Source organism: Cuculus canorus, chromosome 17 (assembly GCF_017976375.1).
Source record: "Cuculus canorus isolate bCucCan1 chromosome 17, bCucCan1.pri, whole genome shotgun sequence".
Taxonomy (NCBI): domain Eukaryota; kingdom Metazoa; phylum Chordata; class Aves; order Cuculiformes; family Cuculidae; genus Cuculus; species Cuculus canorus.
In genome coordinates, this window is record NC_071417.1 from 9,582,677 (window position 1) to 9,602,948 (window position 20,272).

Here is a 20,272-nt window from a genome sequence, read left to right on the forward strand (position 1 = left end):
CAAAATCTTCGTGGAATATTTTTGCATGCCTTCTGCTGCCTTATGATCTCATTCGTTCCGTGTTTTGCAGAATATGACAGCGACACATCTTGCCACTATAAAATGGAGCTAAGCTATGAGAACTTTATCACATCAGGTCCCGATCCTCATCCCCCTCCTATTGCAGATGATGAAAGCGATGATGATGATGACGATGATATTCCCAGGGTGAGGAACATGGCACACTGCCTGCCATAACTCCTGTAATTTAAATACAGATCTTATAGTTCAGGTTTTTAGTTGGGCTACACAAGAGTTTTCCCTACTTCCTTAAGGAAAGTATAGCTGTTGTAAACTTTTTGTTTCTTCTTGATGTTTTAAATAACTTTTCTCTCTGTAGGAGGATCACTATGCGCTGCTGGTTAAAGCCTGGGAAACTAAAGTTTTCCCTACAATTAGAAGAAGATTCCGTAATGAGGCTGAGAGGAAGTCTGGGTTGGATCAGATTAAAGGAGCATTGCAGTTAGGTATGGCGATATTTGTTTCCATGCACATTGTTTTATGTGATATGCTTCTTTTATGTTTTTCTGTATTCAGGGCTGGAAAATTTTAGTTAAAGAAAAATAATTCACTTGCATTGCTCAAGTGCTTAGAATTTGGCTTAGGGTCATGATTTATTTTGGACACTTAAGTTGGACTTTTTAAATGGGGAAAATGGCTTTAGAAATAGTGGCAGAGTGTGGTGTGCTTTCATGACGTGAATACAGAAATACTTTGGAATAATATTTTGGGAAGGAATTACCTACATGCATTTTGTGTCCGTGACTATATCAAGGCAAAAATTTTGAGGAACACTTTAATAAGGAGGGGTTTATAAATGAATACGGTTCTTGCAAGACATCCTGTTTGTGAGAAAACCACAGTAACAGCAAAGTAAGAATTCTGAGCCCTAATGAGAAGCATACAAGTGTCCTCAGGAAAGATCCTCTCCCTATGTATCAGCCTGACTGAAAGAATATTTCAGTAATAGATAGCTTATCTGCTTATGGTGTTAATGAGAATAAGAGTTTATTTCAAGTGGCTGGGGAAAATAATAGCATTCCCTTTTGTCTACCAGGAATGGTCGATATAGCACGACAAACTGTAGAATTCCTCTACGAGGAAAATGGTGGCATCCCAAGAGACCTCTATCTTCCTACTATTGAGGATATCAAAGATGAAGCCAACAAATTTACAATTGATAAAGTACGAAAAGGTAAGGTCAGCAAAAAGTATCTTGAGGGGGAAATAAAAGGTAAGGGGCTCAGGTACTTGGAATCTACTACATAAATTGTCAGTCTGAGGAAAGCACAGTACCTTAAAAATTGCCTTGTCCCTTTCGGACCAGGTCTCACCGTGGTGACTCGTTCTCCTGACAGCAACAACGTTACCAGTAGTGCTGTTGGAACAGCTTTACCCAAGTTTGCCATTAGGGGGATGTTGAAGACATTTGGCCTTCATGGTGTTGTTCTGGATGTTGATTCAGTGAGTAAAAAATACGTTGAGAGGGCTTTTAACATACCAGCACTGCACATCTGTAAGCAAATAATCATGATTAAGTGTACTCAACTACTTAAGAGTGCTGAGTTGGTGCTCTTTTTGAAGCAAAGAAGTATTATCATTGCTGTGTTTGTCAACAGTGTTGGTTTTGGTGTTCCAGGTCAATGAATTGGTACAAGTAGAGACCTATCTCAGAAGTGAAGGAGTTCTGGTAAGATACTGGTATCCCATAGACATGTTAGAAAGGCCACCTGCTGGTTACAGGAGGACTGCAACAAATGGATTGGTTACCCTGGATAATACCAATATCCAAATTCACAGGTAAGAAAAGAAATGTAGTTGGAAGGCATTTGTATTATCTGACTTGATCTACAGCATTTCCTACATTACAATTATCTACTACAACCTTGTTTTGAGCAGTAGTAAACTTCTGAATCTTATTGCAGTTGTTGGGTTAAAGCTGACGTAAGTTCATTAAACCGTCGTTTTTTAATGGCTAGCGGGGCTTTCATTTTTTGTTTGAGTGGTTTTCGGGGTTTTTTGTAATAAAGGAAATATATTGTAGTTGTCTTCTTGGAAGGATTTTCCTTAGTCACATGACTGTGATTTTATACATGCTGCTCTAACGGGTCCCTTCCTTGAAGCCAGGGTTTCTTGTACCTTTGGGTATTTGCTGTCTAAAAGCTCAGGAACTCTCAACTGACTTTGTGGAGAGTTGGCTTCTAATTCAGGTGCCTTAATTTGATACCAGAATTAGATGGGCTGAGTGCTGTCTTAAGTGAACAATAAAGATTTGGGTCTACCCTTTTAAATAAAGTTTTAAATAAGGTTCAAGTTCTATTGATTTTTATCGAGTTCTCTCAAGTTCTATTAAATGCTGTATGTGACTCATTTTAATTGTGGTGAAGCAATTTAATGTTTTGATGTTTGTGTTTTCCAGAGAGCTTCTGCGAAGCGAAGCAGCGTTGGCTAAGTTGTACTGCCGCATGGCTCTCCTTAATATTTTTGCCCCCAAATCTCCGCATATGTTTACTCGGCTGTTTCATATTCCTGCTATCCGTGATATCACTCTGGAGCACCTGCAGTTGCTATCCAACCAACTTCTTGCACCACCTCTTCCTGGTAAACACTAATTTATCATAAGTCTTCTCTGGTTTTCTGGGGACAATCTAATGAATGCGGACTTGTTTAATTCGTTAATAATGATGGCATTTGAAAAGCTATCTCAATGGACTCCTGACCTTAGTGAAAGTGTACTAAGGTGGAATTCTTGATAATGATCTAATTAAAAGTATTAATGAGAGTTCAGAGCCCTCCTAAGATTCTGTTTGTTGTGCTTCTGACCCCATCAGTGGTCACCTGCTTGTTGTGGGGAGGGATGTATCCATGTGGGATACTTATCAGGAATTGACAGTGTTTCATAGTTTGAATCGAGGGTAGTAAAACTAAATGCCAGTTGGGTCTCAGTTTTCAAAATTCAACTCTGCTTCATTTCACAAAGTGGTTTGTCCTTTTCCTACTGGAATCACAGATCTGATTAGAGAATGTATGTGCTGAATCATGGAAAAGAATCTTTGGCTCATTCAAGTGAGTGTTAACAAAGACAATTATGACAAAGGTATTCTGCATGCAAAGAAATGTGTGTAACGTGACTGAAGCATAAGGAGGAGTAGAAAGTGCTAAATATAAGCTATTAATAATTGAAAGTAAGTATTTACCATTGGAAAGAGTCCTGTTCCCTCCTCCAGTTGGAACTTGCCTATCGCTAACAGATGCCACATTATAGAAAATCCTTTTGCAGAGAACAGCACTACTTTGCATGGCTTTGAGAATAATTTTACCGGCTTTTATTTAGTTTTTCCTAATTCAAGTCCTGCTAATACAGAGTTCCCAAACTGGCATTTTGGGGAATTGTCCACTTTGTTTTTCTTTGACTTCTCCCATTATCTCTGGAATGACAGCCATGAGATGTTGGGGCTTGCAACCCATTTGGGGCTGCCCAAAAAATGTCTTGTTCCTGTGTGGGGAAAGCTTGAGAATAGGTAAAGCTGCTTTCACCTCGTCTAGAATGAGTGGGGAAGAGAACGATTCTGGCCACTTCTCCTCACAGTATTTTTGCAGTAAATTGAAATATGCCTGCCTTCGTACCTGGGAGAGAACGATGCAGCTGTGAGCCCACAGCTCTGCGTGTCTGGCAGACCTCACTCAGGGTGGGCCTCTGGTGGGTGATGAATACAGCTGGCATTTAGAGGGCCATCCCATCTCCAACCAACTATATTGGGGTGCAAGTCTGGTCTTGGGTGGGTCCTTTCTACTGCTGACCCTTTGGGAGAGGTTTTGCCCTTGCTCAAGAATGAAAATAGAGGCTTGTAATCTTCCAAGTGTTTTAACCCTTCTCTTTCCACTGTTTGACACGCTACGTAAACATGTTGAAGCAATGTCCGAATTTGTCCTTTCTCCATTGTTATTATAGATGGAACTATCAGTTCAAGTTCTATTCTTTTGGCCCAGTCCCTGCAGCACTGCATCCATTCCCAGAATTGTGCTGCCACAGACCTCTTCTACCAGGGCAATTCGCAAGCCATCAGAGAATGGCTTACTGTTGCCATCACTCGGACACTACACCAAGGAGAGGAGAGTCTGTTAGACCTCACCAAACAGATCTGCTCCTTTTTGCAGGTAAAATAGTTAGGAATGTTTTATGAGCAGTGTTTTTCTTTCTAAGGCACCTTTGCTTTATGTGTGGTTCTAACTTCCATAATGCTGTCCCTCACACTGAACTGTATTTCTGGGTGGGTTGTATTCCTGTTCTGATCACAGTGGGCACTGTAAAAACACAAGAAATAGCTGAAACACCCTGGATTGCATTAAAAGAAGTGGCCTCACATTCTGTCATTATTTACAATGCTGTATTTTATCTGAAAAAAGAAGATGAAGGTGGTTTGCTGCTGCTGCTTAGGGGGGATTCATTATGAAATGTTATGTTACAGACGGCACCGGAGCAGTTTCCTGCTGAAGAATTCCCAGTTTCTGAATCCAAAGTCAATATGGATGTTAATTTTCCTGGGGCTGCATTTGTAATTGTGTCCTGTAAGGAAAGTCAGTCTGGATTCCGCAAAGAGTAAGTAACTGAGGGTTAGTTTGAAGAGTGACAAAGATTAAAGATGTGCAACTGAGCCTCTGTGAACCCTGAGTGTGTATTTTGTGAACCCTGAGTATGTATTTGCTCACTCTTTTAGATGTCTCTCTTCTAAAAGACTCATTTTCTAGGTGGTGAGGTAAATACTATAGCGTGTTTTGTCTTTCTGTGATTGGGTTGGGATTTTTAGTCGCTAGTTACAGTCTGATTGAGCTGTTCTTGCTCTTTTCTTAGTTCATCCCTGTACAAAGCTCCTTGGGCTCGAGTGCTCGTTTATGGGCTTGGGCATAAAGTTAAAAGGAATGGTCAGTTAAACCTAATTGAAGCAGTTTGCTATCCTCGAGATGCCTCTCCAACCAACACAGGGCTAACGCCGCCCCCAACAACCAACCAGTACCCGTCAGTGATCACCCCTACGGACAAGGTCCACATCAAACTAGGTAAAACAAGAAAAAAATAAACCAAATTGAAATTGAAATAACTGTATTCTCAGAAGTGAGACAACCATGACCATTGCCACTGCAGGAGTTTCCTGTGTTGTCACCATCCAGCCATTGGTTATGACAGTAGTTTTGTACAAGTTGATAAGTGTATCCTAGCAGAAATGTGCAGTTATTCTTAACCGAGAACACAGGGGTTTATAAATGTTGGAAGCCATCAGACGTATTAGTTCTGTTGAATCTGTCAGGAGCTGCTTTTTTTTTTTGTCTGATGTTTGTCTTCCAGGAGCTCACAAAGCAGTGGGTTGGAATGTTGCTGCGGTATTCAGCTTGGCATTGTTGCTGTTCGAGATGCTGTGTTTCAGGGGAGATGATTTGCGTTTTGCTTTTGTAGGTGATGGTAGGGCCCTTTAACAACCACGGTGATTATAGGCAGTGTGGTCAGACACGGGCCACCCCAGCTTCTCCAGCAAGAGCAGTCATTAATTTTCCTTTTAGCCTTCCAGCCCGAGGGAGAGACTGTGACTTTAGAGCATTGAAGGTGACTGAGCTGCAGTAACTTCCAAAATCTTTCCCTTGGAGGCCCTTAAGTTCTTTTGCTAAACTACATCCTCTGATGTTTTTCTCCATCAGTGTCAGACATCTTACCCCAAATAAATGGTTTTATGGAAATCCTGTATGAATTTAGATATGCACAGGCTAAAAATAGTTCTGTTTCATCTGTCATGTAAACAAAATGTTATCTGTACATTTATAATTATAGATGATATCAGCTCATCATTGTAGATAAACATTCCTATTTGTTTATTAAAAGTTACCTGAGAAAGGAAATCCTCGCTTTGCATAAATTTAGCCTCAATCAAATCCTAAAAGGTATGTTACTAATTCTACTTTACAAATGCCTAGAGTAATGGCAAGTATTTTCTCTGACATTTTTGCTTAGGAGTATCTCCTCCACCTGGTGCTGTGTTGGTCCTGCATTCTCTTCCCCTTGAATTCCCCCTGGCAATGGCATTCACGGAACAGCTGTTAACTTGGAAATTGGAAGATGGGAATGGAAAATCAGAAGATGAACTGGATACCATTCCTGCTTCAGTTCTTTTGCAAGTAGTGGAATTTTTAGGTGAGAATGCAGTATTAACTTAGTAATGAGCACCAATAATATGCTGGGTCAGAGAGAGAGTTTAGGAAAAAAAGCGATTACAGTCACAAAGTATTTCTGAGGTCTTCCATTACAATGGCATTTTCTTTCAACTCCAGGAATTTTCTTTGATATGCCTCTCTTGGAATAGCCTTCCTGTCTTTCTTACTGCTGACATACAGCCATCAAAATGACCTTTTCTTGTCCTTTTTTGCTTTTTTTTTAAATGTTGCTATTGCAACTCGTGTAATAAGTTGGTGAAATATGTCTGACTCCAGTGTCTTCCCTTCTGCCCACAGGGAACTTTCTCTGGACAACTGACATGGCAGCGTGTGTGAAGGAATTAATATTTCATCTCTTGGCTGAGTTGCTTCGCAAAATTCACAGTCTGGAACAGAAAAAAAATCCAGCAGGATTGTCATCTTCTATTGCCCTCCAGTTAAATCCCTGCCTCGCCATGCTTATGGCTCTGCAGTCAGAACTACACAAGCTGTATGATGAAGAAACACAAAACTGGGTGTCTGGAAATGCGTGCGGTGGTTCTGGTGTTGGAGTGGCTGACCAAGGGAGATTTTCGACGTATTTTCATGCTCTGATGGAAGTCTGCCTTGCTGTAGCCGAAGTAACCTTACCTATCAACATGAGTGTAACAGCTAATGTGATGTCTTCAACAAGTGCCCCAAACCTTAGTGACTCTTCCTCCTCATCTTCATCTTCTCCAGGACAGACACCACAGAGTCCAAGCTTGCTCTCAAAGAGGAAGAAAGTCAAAATGAAGCGGGAAAAGACATCGTCTTCAGGCAAACGGTCTTCATCCAGAGCAGCTGAAACAGATGCTGCCATCCTCAGTATAGGAGGAAGCAAGCCTGAGGATATGTTATGGTTTCATAGAGCACTGACTCTGCTTATAATTCTCAGACACCTCACTAGAAAGGATCCACAAGGGTTGGGTGTGACCAATGATGCTGTAGCAGATGCGTGTCAAGCACTCGTAGGTCCCACAGCTCATAGCCGCTTGCTTGTCATCTCTGGAATACCAACTCACCTAGAGGAGGGCACTGTCAGAAGTGCAATCAGAAAGGCGTGTAACGCGCATGGTGGAGTCTTCAAAGACGAGATCTACATCCCTTTGCAGGAGGAGGATCCCAAAAAAATCAAGGACAAAGCAGAAGGGGGAGAATGCAGAACCGAGCTGGAAAAGCCAACTGTTTCAAGTAGTGCGGACAGTTTGGATATCAGCAGCTCTAGCAGCGTCACTCCTGCCATGAGTGTTAGTGCTTCAGCGTCTACAAGCCAGGCTTCCCTCTGCAGCTCGCAGGGTATATCTCGGACTGTTAGCGATATCTCAGTTGACCAGTTCCCAGCTGGACTGGAAATGGCCATTCCACCGGGACTGCTAGAACCACACGTTGTTTCTAGCCAGGAGAGTTTGGATCTTTCACACTGCAGTACTGGAAGCCTTGGCAGCCTTGGCAGCCTCGGGGAACCGCTTGACAATGTAGAAACAGCGTCTGTGTCTGATGTTGGATCGATGTACACAGTCACATCTCTGGACAACCAGCCGCTCCTGTCACGGCCAATCAAAGGTTTTGCTGTAGTGGAGGTAATGGACTTCAGTTAGGAGAGGAGGGTACCTTCTGGGTCACTTTTGTCTGAAAGAATGAGATCTGATATTTTACCCTCTGGCTTTGAGCAATACTGTATTTTCTGTGTTTATGTAACACTGTGATCTGACTATTGATGGAAGAACTCTATGTGTTCTTCTATAAAGATTCTTCTGCTTGATTGATGTCGTAACTTGAATGGTGGAGAGGTAAAGGTACTGTTAGCAAGGTGTAGCTCAGCATAGGTCATGGGTGCAGAGTAAGTGTATATCAATGTGCACACAAGACTAAAGACGCTGGGAGTTCTCAGGACAGGATGGCTGAGGAACACAGAACCTTATTCTCTGACTCTCAATATCATTCACAGTCTTATAAGCATTCACTGTTCCTCAAAGGACAGAGGGGACCATGTAGTGGAGTTTCCAAGTAGCAATTTTAACACAGAAGGAAGTACTCTTGTATGTTCCAAGTTGTAGAGTTCATTGCCATAGGTTGTTGCAGCAGCCAAGAGTATAAATAAATTCATAAGAAATGAAGTCCATGGAAGCTGTGCGAATTGGTAGCTATTAAGCACAGCAGTCAGTGCAGCCTTCAGCTGAGGAAATCTTTCAGCCACAGCTTCCTGGAGACTGAGAGAGTATGTAAAGGAAAATATCTATTTACTTCCTCTTACATGAAACTGTCTTCAAAGATTTGCTGCTGGCCACAGCTGGAGATCAGTTTAGAGATAGATGGCCTCTGGTTTGACCCACAAGGCAATTATTTAATGTTTAGTGTCCACAATTACCGGTATTTCAAGCCATCTGCAGATTCCTCTAGGAAGTTACTTTAGCAGAGGTGTTATATTTTGTTGATGTCCAGTTCCAAATTAATTTTTAAAAGCATAGTTGATGGCTGTCATTGCTGCCAGGTCACTCCAGGTTTTCAGCTGCGCACAAAACCCCTTGCTCTTGTTATACCAGCTGCATATTGTGCATTTATCAGAAGCTTGCAGAAGCATGGCCATTTCAACTGGCTTGTGAATTTAGGGTTTGTCCGTAGTTTGAGATTGCTTCAGCGTCCCTTCAGAAGAAAATCAGCTTCTTCAGATAGAAAATTTGCTATTTTTAAACTCTTAATTGATTGAAATGGAGACACAGGATTAGAAATAAACCATAAAGTGTGTGCAGAAACCTGTCAGCGTATTCACATTGAAACCTACTCCAAGTCTGTAGCTGCTCTGACAGTGATGCGTAGTGGTCATTCTTGGACTCAAAGGAAGTTAGCGTTCCTGTTTCCAGTTTGTAGCTGGGACTTCAAAACCTGTGCTAATTTAGATATTTCTTTATAATGGGAGACCTGAAGGAAGGACAGCAGAGTTGCAAATAATGACAGGTTACCCATCTGAAACTTTCAGCTTCTTATCTGATCTTTCTAAAGGCTGTCTCCAGTCTAAGAAGTGGAATAGCTGTCTCAGAGCTGTGCCTGACTAACTCGCAGCAGGGCGATTTCGGTTGCAGATATTCTTAGAAAGGACAGTTTCTAGGCTTAAACTGAATTCCAGTATCAAATTATTGATGTAGGAGAATGGTAGAGGAGAGGCAATAGTGATTATCTAAGGAGAGGCAATAGTGATTATCTACATGGGGAGGGGAGGAAGCTTAAGACTCAAATTGATGTAGATGGAAGCTAATTTGTTTTGTCAGAATTCCTGTTAACTGATTTCATTATTTGTACAGATAAGGTCAAGAGCTAAAATAGAGAAAATCCGAGCCAGTCTGTTTAACAGTAGTGACCTCATTGGTTTGTCAAGTTTGGATGGTGAAGATGAACTGATGGAAATGTCAACTGAAGAGATTTTAACTGTTTCTACTGTGAATCAGAGTCTCTTTGACACACAAGGGAGCCCAGCACTGGAAGATTATTTCAATGACAAGTCCATAAAAGGTAGGAGGATTTCATATTGGCAGCTACCTTGCTTCTGTTCTGCATGTCTGGGGGATGTACAAGGGTCACATCCTTCTTGCTGGTGTAAATTCAATATTATTCACTGAGTGATGGGTGAGAACGAGGGAGAGACGAGGAATGGTTGCAGGTGTTCAATTCTCTTTCATAAATGGGAGTATTAAAAAAATCTACTAGTAGGCCTGACCTTTCTGCCCTCTTAAGTGATTTTTCTCTCTTGGAGCGAGTGATGCATGATACAATATTTTATCTGAATGCAAAACATTTTTCACATTTCAGACTCTAAACAGTTGTCATCCCATTTTGTACCATATTGCCTTCTTTTTTATTAGGTGATAAACTGGTCCCAGGTGCTCGAGAGGTCCTCACTGAAATATTTAAAAGCTGCGTCCATTCTGAGCAAATGCTGAGCCTGACTCCAGCGAAACCCATCAAGGTTGCTGATATTTATCTTAGTAAAGAACAGATAAATTCTCAGACTCCTGGAAACCTCCTTCATGTGTTCTTCACCAATGTCCGCCCCCCAAAGAAGGTGCTGGAGGACCAACTCACTCAGGTAGTGCTTGAAAACTTATTTTCAGTATCTTATTGTGTAACTTGAAAGCACTGGGTAATTATTCACTTTCTCTGTTGGAAGATTTTAAGGAAGTATGGTGTGCCCAAGCCAAAATTTGACAAGAGCAAGTACAACAAAGCAGGCAAAGAACAGCACCCGGTGAAAGTCGTGAGCACTAAGCGCCCAGTTACTAAACCACCTACAAAGGAAAAGTCTATGCTCAATAGTGTCAGGTTGGTGTATTCAGCCTTTTGACAGCGGCAAAACGTTTGATTTATCTTTAGAAACCCACACTTTTATTCCCTTTCCCTCTGTATTTCCTTGTGTGGACTGGAAGAGGGAAATGTGCTTTTGAGGTTAAAAAAGATCTGGAAGGAATGTTTTGGTTTCTTGGACAGATGAAAGAAAACTTTCATTTCATTCATTCTTTCCCTCAGCCGAACAGCCTTAAGTGAGAAGAAACCTACTGTAAAGCCAAAATCTCCTGAGAAAAGCAAACCTGAAGAGAAGGACCCTGAAAAGTCTCCCACGAAGAAACAGGAAGGTGGTAGCTCTATAGAATTTTTCTATAATATTACATCATAGAAAAGAAATACATTTTCTGTACTGGCATGCTTATATGATGTCATGATAGGTTTGATTTTTCTTTGTTTCTAATCATGCTAAATTAATTGTTTTAAATAGTGATTTAAAGTGCTGCTTTTGTTTGTAAATCCGGACTCATCGGCAGAAGTGAGAGCAAACCATGCTCATGCAATTCACACAACAATGTGTGTAGGCCATGAGGATCCATTGGGTAGGGCTAAAGTTTCAAGGCTTATTATACAGTGGAGGATTAGGGTATCGTGAGGTTGAAGTAGGTGGTTTAAAATCATGTTTCTCAACTTAAGTAGGAAAATTATTAAGTTACAAGAGGAAAATTGGACAAAAGAGAAGCTTTAGGTGCTTCATAATTAGTCTCTCCATGGAGGAGACAGCATGGCCATGACAGGAGTTAATTCTGGGGACTGGTTTGGTGTTAGTCTAGGTAGGCAGAAGAGTGAGGAGACACGAGCTGGGACTCTGCTCTCCACTATAGGAAATGCCAGTGCATTTCAGAAGAGGGGAATTTCAGCATTCAGCCACATATGGATCCTTGATCCCTGGTGAGATACGTTGGTGGAGCTACTCCAGAGTGCAGCTGGGGCATTTGTGTCCTTGAGAGGAAAGAATGAGGACCCTTTACCGAAGGCCATGCTGGACCTGACTAGCATGATGTTTAGAACTACTTGAGAACCAAGCCATGGTGTGATGGGTAGAATGAAGAGAAGGCTGGCAGGGAGCCACCTCATACACTGACTGTTTTCGTGTGTGGTGTGTAGACTACCGTGAGTCATTAACTATTTGGTGGTCCTATCTTTGCTGTCAGTTCCTGAGGAGAAGTACTTGACGCTGGATGGATTTCACAGATTTGTGGTTGACCGATCTAAGCAGGATATCCGTAGCGTGTGGAGAGCAATTCTGTCCTGTGGATACGATCTGCACTTTGAAAGGTATGTTTTGTAAACCTTTGTGTAAAGGCGATACTGATTAATTGTGCTCACTTTAGAAACAATCAATCCCAAGTGTTTCTACTCCAAGTGGATTTAACCAGTGTGTTAGTAACACGCGAACTTCTATCCATGGCTGCAAGGCCAGTAGAGAAAATTGTTGGTTATTTTCTTAAAATACACTTCAGAAGAGTCACTGTGCTGTGTCAAAATGCAGGTTCCTGACTTTCTCGTGTACCACGTGGCTAACAAAATCATAAGCCGTACAGTCCTTTATAGATTCTAAACTGCAGTAAATTGGACTGATGAAAACTGTAGATCCATCTGGCTGTTTGGTTTCCTTCCACAACAGCTTTTTCTTCTGTGCCCTAGGTGTTTGTTTAAACTGGCAGTGTTTTTACTGGGTCAGTACTAACGTAGAAGAGGGAATGGTTAATTCCTTGTTAATAGTGTACAGGAAGAATGTTCCTTAAGTGACTCCTCCTTATCTCCCTGTGTTCAAGCCACAGGCTAATTGCCACATTCCACTTCTTTGGCGCGTGAAGAAGGCAGTGCAGTAAGCAAGCTTACAGACAGTTCCTTTTTTTCTTATTATTTAATAACCATGAGGCAAGGTAGGCAATAAATCAGTTCTCATTCTCAAACTGGGATTTTTGTAGTGAGGTAGCCCTGCTTAAGATAAAGAGAAGAGAAGTAGAACAGGCTCCCTGGCGGTATGCTCAGCCTGCTCTCAGTAAGCGGTAGTGCACTGCGGTATCAACAGGTCTGATGCCTTTTACATTTCAGATGTGCGTGCATTGATGCAAGACACGCTCAAAAAGCATCCCGGAAATGGACACTGGAAATGGATGTAGCCCTTGTCCAGTACATTAACAGGCTTTGCCGTCACCTTGCAATTACACCAGCACGACTCCATCCCCATGAAGTTTATTTGGATCCAGCTGATGCAGCAGATCCCAGAATTTCCTGTCTGTTGAGTATGTATAGATCCTTTGCACTGAAGCGTTCTTCAGTGGGAGAGCTGGGTAGTGCTTCTGAGCGACCTGGCTGTTGCCCTGGTAGTTGGGACGTTCCTTTGGAGGTTGCAAATTGGAGCCTCTGTGGGCTGAGGGGAAGGCAGAGTCTGGGTCTTCTTTTCTCTTGGCTGCACTTGGCTGCTACGGTGCCTTTGGCAGCGCCGTTAGGAACGCACCGCAACTGCTCCGTGCGCTCCGTACATACCTCCTAGATCAGGCTGGAGCAGGAAGATACAGGGAGGTTTAGCATGCAGGGGGAAGGAAGGCTGGATTTCAGTGTAGGACCTAGACAGTGTTTAGTCACCAGATTGTGTTCTGAGCACTAAGTTCCTTTAAGGGGGTCTCCATCTCAATGTAAATTCAGTGATGATGAAAGATACTGGTTTCAGACCCAGAGACTCGAGACCCAGGAAGGAACATCACAGACCAAAGCTGTTCTTGCATCTCTGGCTCTCTTGTTGATGTGCAGGGATCAGGAGGGGCTTCTTTAGGAGGGAGCTTGTGTGGCCCCTGGACTGAGTCTGCTGGGAGGAGGGACTCTGCAGTAGGTAGGGAATCTCTAGCTCTCTGACTGGGTGTTTCCCACTTCAGATGTTCCCGTTGAGAGTCTACGCCTACGGTTTGCACTGCTTCAGTCTCTCAATACAACGTTGGAGACATTCTTCTTGCCTCTGGTGGAGCTTCGGCAGACTGAGATGTACGCTAACAGTATTGCTGCGTTGCTGCAAGAGGCCAAAGGTCAGTCTCTGAAGGAACACAGTTGTGGCCGGAAAGGGTGCATTGAGCACCATGCTGAATTTCTCAGTGTATTTTGCAGAAGGTTTTAATGCATGTTACACTTGTGACAGAAAAGAGAATGTGGAGGGGAGAGAAAGTGAGATAGTGAGTGGTTTCAGTGTGCTAACAAAGGCTTATTGACTTAATTCTTAGCCTAATAAGCTGGCACACGATCTGTCTGAGGTGGCAGCAAAAAACATGGGGCACATCTCAGTGCAGGAGTGTTTTCTTTTATTTGGTCTGTTTTTTAAAGGTGGGGGTGATAATTCCTGCAAGCAGTTAATAGAAACTGCACCTTTCTTGACCACAGGAGGAGCTAGCCCATCTGTTCTGTCTGCGGGTGACCTTCAAATGTGACTTTATCTTCTTGGATGTATCCATAAATTAAAATTCTTTTAGTCAACAAGCAGCAGATCAGGTGAAAGTTCTGGGACGCAGTGGTATTCTTCTTGTCATTGAAGCTGTGAAATTAGAGAGAACAAGAAAACACTTATCATGCATCAGCATTAAAAATAGTTTATCTAAGCCTCCATTAGACAAACAAAACTGAGGTTCAGGTCATTGCATTTCTTCTGAGGAAGATGATAGAGAAGTCACCAGAGGTGTCAGTGTGTGAGTAGGCTTTTGTATTCACCCAGCTAAGGAAAAAAAAACTTGGAAACCCAGTATGGAAAGTGAGGAACGTTCAGAGATTTTGTCTTTCTGGAGCCTGTGTTTATGGTGCAGTGTGACAGCCCTGATTTGTTGTTTTCTTGCCTCTAACGTGACCGTCAAAACATCTCAGATTCCTGAAAGCTTTTCAGCAAAGTGTTTCTGATTTACAGCGTGGAGCTGCTGGGATCTATTTATGTAACATCAGAATTGTTCATCGGCGCTTTGGCCCAATGCACTTCTTCCAGTAAACAGCAGTAACAAATGGTTTTAAAAGAAAAATATGTGTAGATTACCCATATCTTGCCTAATGAAGGTGAAATTATTTTTCTACCGTTGTCCATCAGAGAATTTCAGAAAACAGACGGTGGAAGGGTAGATTAACTATCCCAAAATTTATTTGTTTGTGTAGGTTTAATCTTTTATGACACAAAAGTGACTGTAATGAACAGAGTGCTGAACGCCACTGTCCAAAGAACAGCTGATCATGCAGCCCCGGAAATCACCCTGGATCCTTTGGAAATCGTTGGAGGTAATGGGAAACATTTACCCTTTTCAGAATTCATTTTCATCTGTTGTAACAAGTCAGATCTGTTTTTAACCAAGCGGAGATGCTGATCAATGCAAAATACTGAGTAAAGGGGGTTTATCTTTTCCTTTTGGTTTTAACCAGGGGAGATCCGTTCTTCGGAGAATTCCTATTTCTGCCAGGCAGCCAGACAGCTGTCCTGTGTGCCGTCCTCGCAGCTCTGTGTTAAACTTGCCAGTGGTGGAGACCCTACCTACGCTTTCAACATTCGGTTCACGGGGGAGGAGGTTCACGGGACAAGTAAGTCGGGATCACAGAACCACAGCCGTCAGAGCTTACTCTAGGTGGAATCCAAGTTCTCACCAGGATGTGGCTCAGCTTAACTTTACCTTTGTGGTGTTTGTAGTCCTGCAGATGGGAAAGCATGAAGCTTCCAAGAATTAAGCAAACAGGGTGGTTCATTTTTATGTTATTACAGCAGGAAGTACACATGCCCAAGTGAGCAGCTTTACTTCATTTACTACTCTAGTCGGCAATAAGGAGTTGTTTGAAGCACGGGGGCAGCATTTAGGAAGAATGTCTCTTGAGGTTGTTTTGACGCTCGGTCATGGTAAACCCAGACTGCGCTGATAACAAAGGTTTTTTAAGTACTTTCATGTCAGTGAGGAGCTGGGTAACGCTACTGCGGTTTTATTGTTAACGTGATGCGAGGTTCTATAGCCAAGAGAACTTGCAGGCCAACTGGTGTAACAAATGTTTGTGCTGGTCTCATGCATAGAGTGCTGGAAGGCAAAGCAGCGCTTAAGAGCTGAGCAGGAAGCAATTAGATGAATATATTTTGCATACAATTAGACTATCTCAATGGGGACTTGAACAGTAAGTTGGCATGGCTGGCATCTCGCTCACCTGTGTTTAAGCCATGTGTCTGTGCACTCAGGGCAGTTAAATGTGTAATCGAAGGCTTGAAACGTGATTTCAAGGAGAACAGCAAATTCTGATTTAAAAGGCAGTGGTAACCCACCCCACAGGGCATTTCACTACTTTGCTCCTCTTTTTCAGGTGGATCTTTCCGTCACTTCCTTTGGCAAGTTTGTAAGGAGTTACAGAGCTCCTCGCTCTCCCTTCTCCTCTTGTGCCCGAGCTCTGCAGTCAATAAGAACAAGGTGTGGTATCTCAACGTGAGAAATGAAGTTGCTTTTCTTTTTTTGAATGGATGTGTTGGAACGTGAGTAGAACGCATTCAGTTAGTGATACAGAGAGAGGCCTCAGATCAACAGCCCCTGTTAGCACCTCAAACCAGAGAGGTCTCGCGTGCTGGACAGAACCGGAAAAGTCTGTTGACGGATCCCCTGTGGCACTGTGGGGATTTGAAGGAGTAGCCAAGCAGTCAAAACTGCAAAATCTAGCAGAATTAAGACTCCTGGTGAAAGCTCACTTAGAGTGAATCTGGTTCAGTTGTCTGATTTAGAGATTGTCTGTCCCAAACTAGTAAAGTCATTTTCTGCTGGTATTACTCCAGGAATAACACCAGGAAAGCCATTCACATTGCTGGTGGAGTAAGATGCTCCGTCCGTGTCATTTAATGCATATTCAGTGTTGTCCTGTTCTGTGCAGTAGATGTAATCTGGACATAAGATAAAACTTACAAGAATTTACAGAAGTAGAGGTACCGTTCCTTCCTAGGAATATCAACAAGGTATGGAAACAGATCATTTCCCTCAACGTAAGGCCAACTGCATAGCAAACCTGGCTTTGTATATCCAGGCTGTATTTCAGAAACATCCCACGACTGAAAGACTTGGATATCATACTGAGAATACAAATACAGAATGTCCCGTGAATGCTGATTAACAGAGTTGATTAACCCTCCCTGAAAGCAGGGCTCTTGAGGAAAACAACTGTAGGGTATTGGTATTGATATTAAGTGATAAGATAATGTGATGTAATGTCACTGTGTAATATAGACAGACTCCATGCCAAGAGCAAACTCTTTTGTAGCCAACTTAGCAGCGTTCTTCACCTCCAGATCAGTGTTTCCACAAGCCTGTTAGCTTGTGGGCCTGCAGGGTTTGCATCAGTTGTGAAATACTGATTGGGTGCTTAATTCTTAATTCTGGGTTGTTTTCTCCTCAAGGGGAAGTACATTTTGACTCCCAGCCCCATAACCTACGCAGAAGAGCAGTTGTTCCACTTCTTTGGGCAGCTCTTGGGTATTGCAATTCGAGCGGATGTTCCTTTGCCACTTGACCTCCTGCCCTCCTTCTGGAAGACCCTGGTAGGAGAGCCGCTGGATCCTGATGTCGATCTCCAGGAAGCTGACATCCTTACCTATAACTACGTCAAAAAATTTGAAAACGTAAGTAACTTTTTTCCTCTTCCCCCTCATTTTCAGGGTTCTCCCACAAGCTGTTGCTCCAGAAGCAGCTGACTTCACTGCCTGCCCCCAGTTAAGGTGGCTGGCTTCACAGCTAGATGAAGTTTTTTGTGTGAGCAGGGTCACAAAGTGTTTTGACTCCTCTTGAGTGCAGGTTTTTACATCTTGTTGGCTTGAAAAATCTGTTCAGTATCCGCTGCTGCCAGGTGCAGTGGAATTAAGGCTTCTGAAATGTTTACTGGACAGTGCTAAAGCAGAAAATGACCCACTAAAGCGATTCCTGGCCTGCCCAGTCCATGATGTCTCTAGATGACAGAATGAGTGCGTTGTGATACCTTAAATGAGTGACAAAACCAAAACCATGTGACGTGCTGGTATCAGATACTCATCTTGTGTTTTATGACAGATAAATGATGAGACGGAACTGGAAGCTCTGTGTGCAGAAATTGCTTCACAGCATCTGGCAACAGAGAGCCCGGACTGTCCCAACAAGCCGTGCTGCAAGTTCACCTACCTGACCATGACAGGGGAGGAAGTGGAGCTCTGTCCCAGAGGCAGACACATCCCGGTCGGGTAAGCAGCTGCCTTCTTGGTAGGACATTGCAGTGGTTACATGGCAAAGATGCATCTCTGGTATAACTTTTGTAGCACCAGGATCTCCAGAGGTGCTTTTGTAACAAGCTGAAGGCTGGAACGATCTGGGGAAATTTCACCTTGGTGGGCAGGAGCTTGGAATCACGAGTGCTGGTTCCTGACTTTTGCTCTGTAAGAACTAGAGAGCTGAGGAGCAGCACGTATCGGCTGTTTGCTGCCTTCAGCAAACAGCCCGGTCAGGAGGCTCGTGAGAAATGGGGAAGCGTGAGAGAGGAGGAGGAAGCTGAGGAAAGTGGAGTTAAACTGGGAAGCATCAGAATGCAAATAGCTTAGTGCTCACCCTGGATTTATTCAAAAGCAGAATCTCCCCATGAAACCCTTCTGTATGTAACAATCTGGGGTAGGGCAAGAGGGATCTTAAACGCTCTCCACTTTTTGTCCTGAATCTCTGGCCTTGCAGATGGGAGAACAAGGATGTGTATGCAACAGCAATCCGGAGCTTGAGGATGCGTGAGCTTCAGACTCCAGAGTGCATGACTGCAGTGCGTGCTGGACTGGGGTCCATCATCCCCCTGCAGCTGCTGACTACGCTGACCCCTCTGGAGATGGAGCTGAGGACGTGTGGGCTTCCCTACATTAACCTGGAATTTCTCAAGGTATGAGGAACTGCAGCTTCTTGGGCAAAACTTACCTGCCTGACAGGTAGAGGACGGGACTCTCCCACATGGAAGAAGTTGGGGGAGAATAATCTGCTTGTGATGTAGCCAGGACAGTCCTTGTGGAATGCTGGCCTCCCTCTGTCCCAAAAGAAGTCTTACAAGATTTCACTGGATTCAGGAAATAATAGGAGCAGGGCTTGTTATAGAAAGGAAAAATGAATTTACTTTTTAACATAAAAATTTAAATCTATGTCCATTTTACTGAGCTCTATTCGATATTTACCACTCGAGCTGAGGGCTGAAGGAGCCGCTGCCCTTAGTTTGCATTGCAGATGGTTTCTGAAAATCTCAGATTAATCTGTAACAATTTCTGGTCCTAAATGCTTGCATTTTGTTGCCATAAAAAGAACTGTTCTTTTGTGTAGAATATTCTCAGCCATGGGTATTAGCGTTGTTCTGTGTTTTCCTAAAGAGCAGCCAATGCTGAGCAGCCCCAGACGTGCATATTAAACAAAACAGCAGCATCCGCTGCCAGCACTGGGGGGAACACGCTGAGCCAAGCCTGTTAGAGCTGAGGGGCTAAAAAGACACAAACCCATTCTGTCAGCACTGTACTGTGGCTGCATTTCCTCCTGACTTTGAAAAGGCAGGAGGACTTGGGGAGAGGGATGTTGTTGCCATCCCATTCTGCCCTCTGACAGTGTGAAGTGGGGAAGGTTAATGAAGGGAGGAGAGAGCAGCAGTGGATACCTTGCTTTCTTCGCTCGTAGGCGCACACCATGTACCAGGTGGGCTTGATGGAAACTGATCAGCACATCGAGTTTTTTTGGAGCGCATTGGAGATGTTCACTCAGGAGGAGCTCTGCAAGTTCATCAAGTTCGCCTGTAACCAGGAACGAATCCCTTTCACCTGTCCGTGCAAGGACGGAGGTCCTGACACTGCCCACGTCCCACCGTACCCCATGAAAATAGCTCCTCCTGATGGAGCTGCAGGTATGTGTGCCCTCTGTCCCCTGAGGCAAAGAAAATCAGGTCTGCTTGCATCATGGTTTTACCTTCCAGTTCCCCTTTCTCTCCAATTTAAAGGTGTATTCAGTGCCCAAAGAGTGATGAAGGAGAAGCAGAGGTGGGTTTGCTGTAAATAAGGAGAGAGCCAACCTGTTTGTAAGGAATGTGAACATAAAATTTCCAATCAACTTTAACTACTTTAAAGCATTACTCTCAAGACGAGAGATGTTGTGATGTACTTGTCTTACGTGCTTTAAAACGATCAGACTATCAAAAAACAGTGGCCTCAGAACTGACTGAAAAGCCTGGCAGTGTTTAATCTCAGGATCAAATCCCGGTGTTTCAGGCAGGGATTTGATTGTTTCGATGATTTCTAGGGCAGAGCGCAGGGGGGAGGCTTTTGGAAGTGGTGGTGAAACCAAATATTGTATTCTGAGCCCTTCTGACGCTGCTTCCCTGCAGGTTCTCCCGACTCTCGGTACATCCGTGTGGAAACATGCATGTTTATGATCAAACTTCCTCAGTATTCCTCGCTGGAGATAATGCTGGAGAAGCTCCGGTACGCCATCCACTACCGGGAGGATCCCCTCAGCGGCTGAGCAGGAGAGGGGACTGCCTGGAGGTGACGGTCGGGATTGTTCCATGACTCTGCTCACATTGGAAACCCTTCGATTCACATAAAAATACCTCCTGTAACACTGTGTGACGAGCTGGAGGTTAATTTATTTTCTGAACTTTGGTTCCCGTTACAATAATTACCGGAAGACTTACATTTTGTATTCGTAGACTTTGT

General features: G+C 43.3%; 1 protein-coding gene across 4 annotated transcripts in view; it reads left to right on the forward strand.

Annotated features, from left to right (window-relative positions):
* The window catches only part of HECTD4 (HECT domain E3 ubiquitin protein ligase 4), a 73,968-nt gene extending 53,820 nt beyond the window's left edge, over positions 1-20,148 (forward strand). For all 4 annotated transcript variants that reach the window (XM_054082583.1, XM_054082585.1, XM_054082584.1 and 1 more), the window contains exons 51-76: positions 71-207; positions 380-506; positions 1,097-1,234; positions 1,367-1,503; positions 1,679-1,839; positions 2,459-2,640; positions 3,992-4,197; positions 4,509-4,639; positions 4,892-5,097; positions 6,041-6,220; positions 6,538-7,841; positions 9,561-9,768; positions 10,119-10,342; positions 10,424-10,575; positions 10,780-10,886; positions 11,751-11,874; positions 12,658-12,848; positions 13,479-13,625; positions 14,728-14,847; positions 14,989-15,144; positions 15,904-16,007; positions 16,979-17,200; positions 17,625-17,791; positions 18,273-18,468; positions 19,242-19,464; positions 19,942-20,148. In XM_054082583.1, coding sequence (XP_053938558.1) covers positions 71-207; positions 380-506; positions 1,097-1,234; positions 1,367-1,503; positions 1,679-1,839; positions 2,459-2,640; positions 3,992-4,197; positions 4,509-4,639; positions 4,892-5,097; positions 6,041-6,220; positions 6,538-7,841; positions 9,561-9,768; positions 10,119-10,342; positions 10,424-10,575; positions 10,780-10,886; positions 11,751-11,874; positions 12,658-12,848; positions 13,479-13,625; positions 14,728-14,847; positions 14,989-15,144; positions 15,904-16,007; positions 16,979-17,200; positions 17,625-17,791; positions 18,273-18,468; positions 19,242-19,464; positions 19,942-20,078 — 5,387 coding nt within the window. In that variant the 3' untranslated portion in view covers positions 20,079-20,148. The remainder of the gene's footprint in view (positions 1-70; positions 208-379; positions 507-1,096; positions 1,235-1,366; positions 1,504-1,678; positions 1,840-2,458; positions 2,641-3,991; positions 4,198-4,508; positions 4,640-4,891; positions 5,098-6,040; positions 6,221-6,537; positions 7,842-9,560; positions 9,769-10,118; positions 10,343-10,423; positions 10,576-10,779; positions 10,887-11,750; positions 11,875-12,657; positions 12,849-13,478; positions 13,626-14,727; positions 14,848-14,988; positions 15,145-15,903; positions 16,008-16,978; positions 17,201-17,624; positions 17,792-18,272; positions 18,469-19,241; positions 19,465-19,941) is intronic.
* Positions 20,149-20,272: the final 124 nt, after the last annotated feature.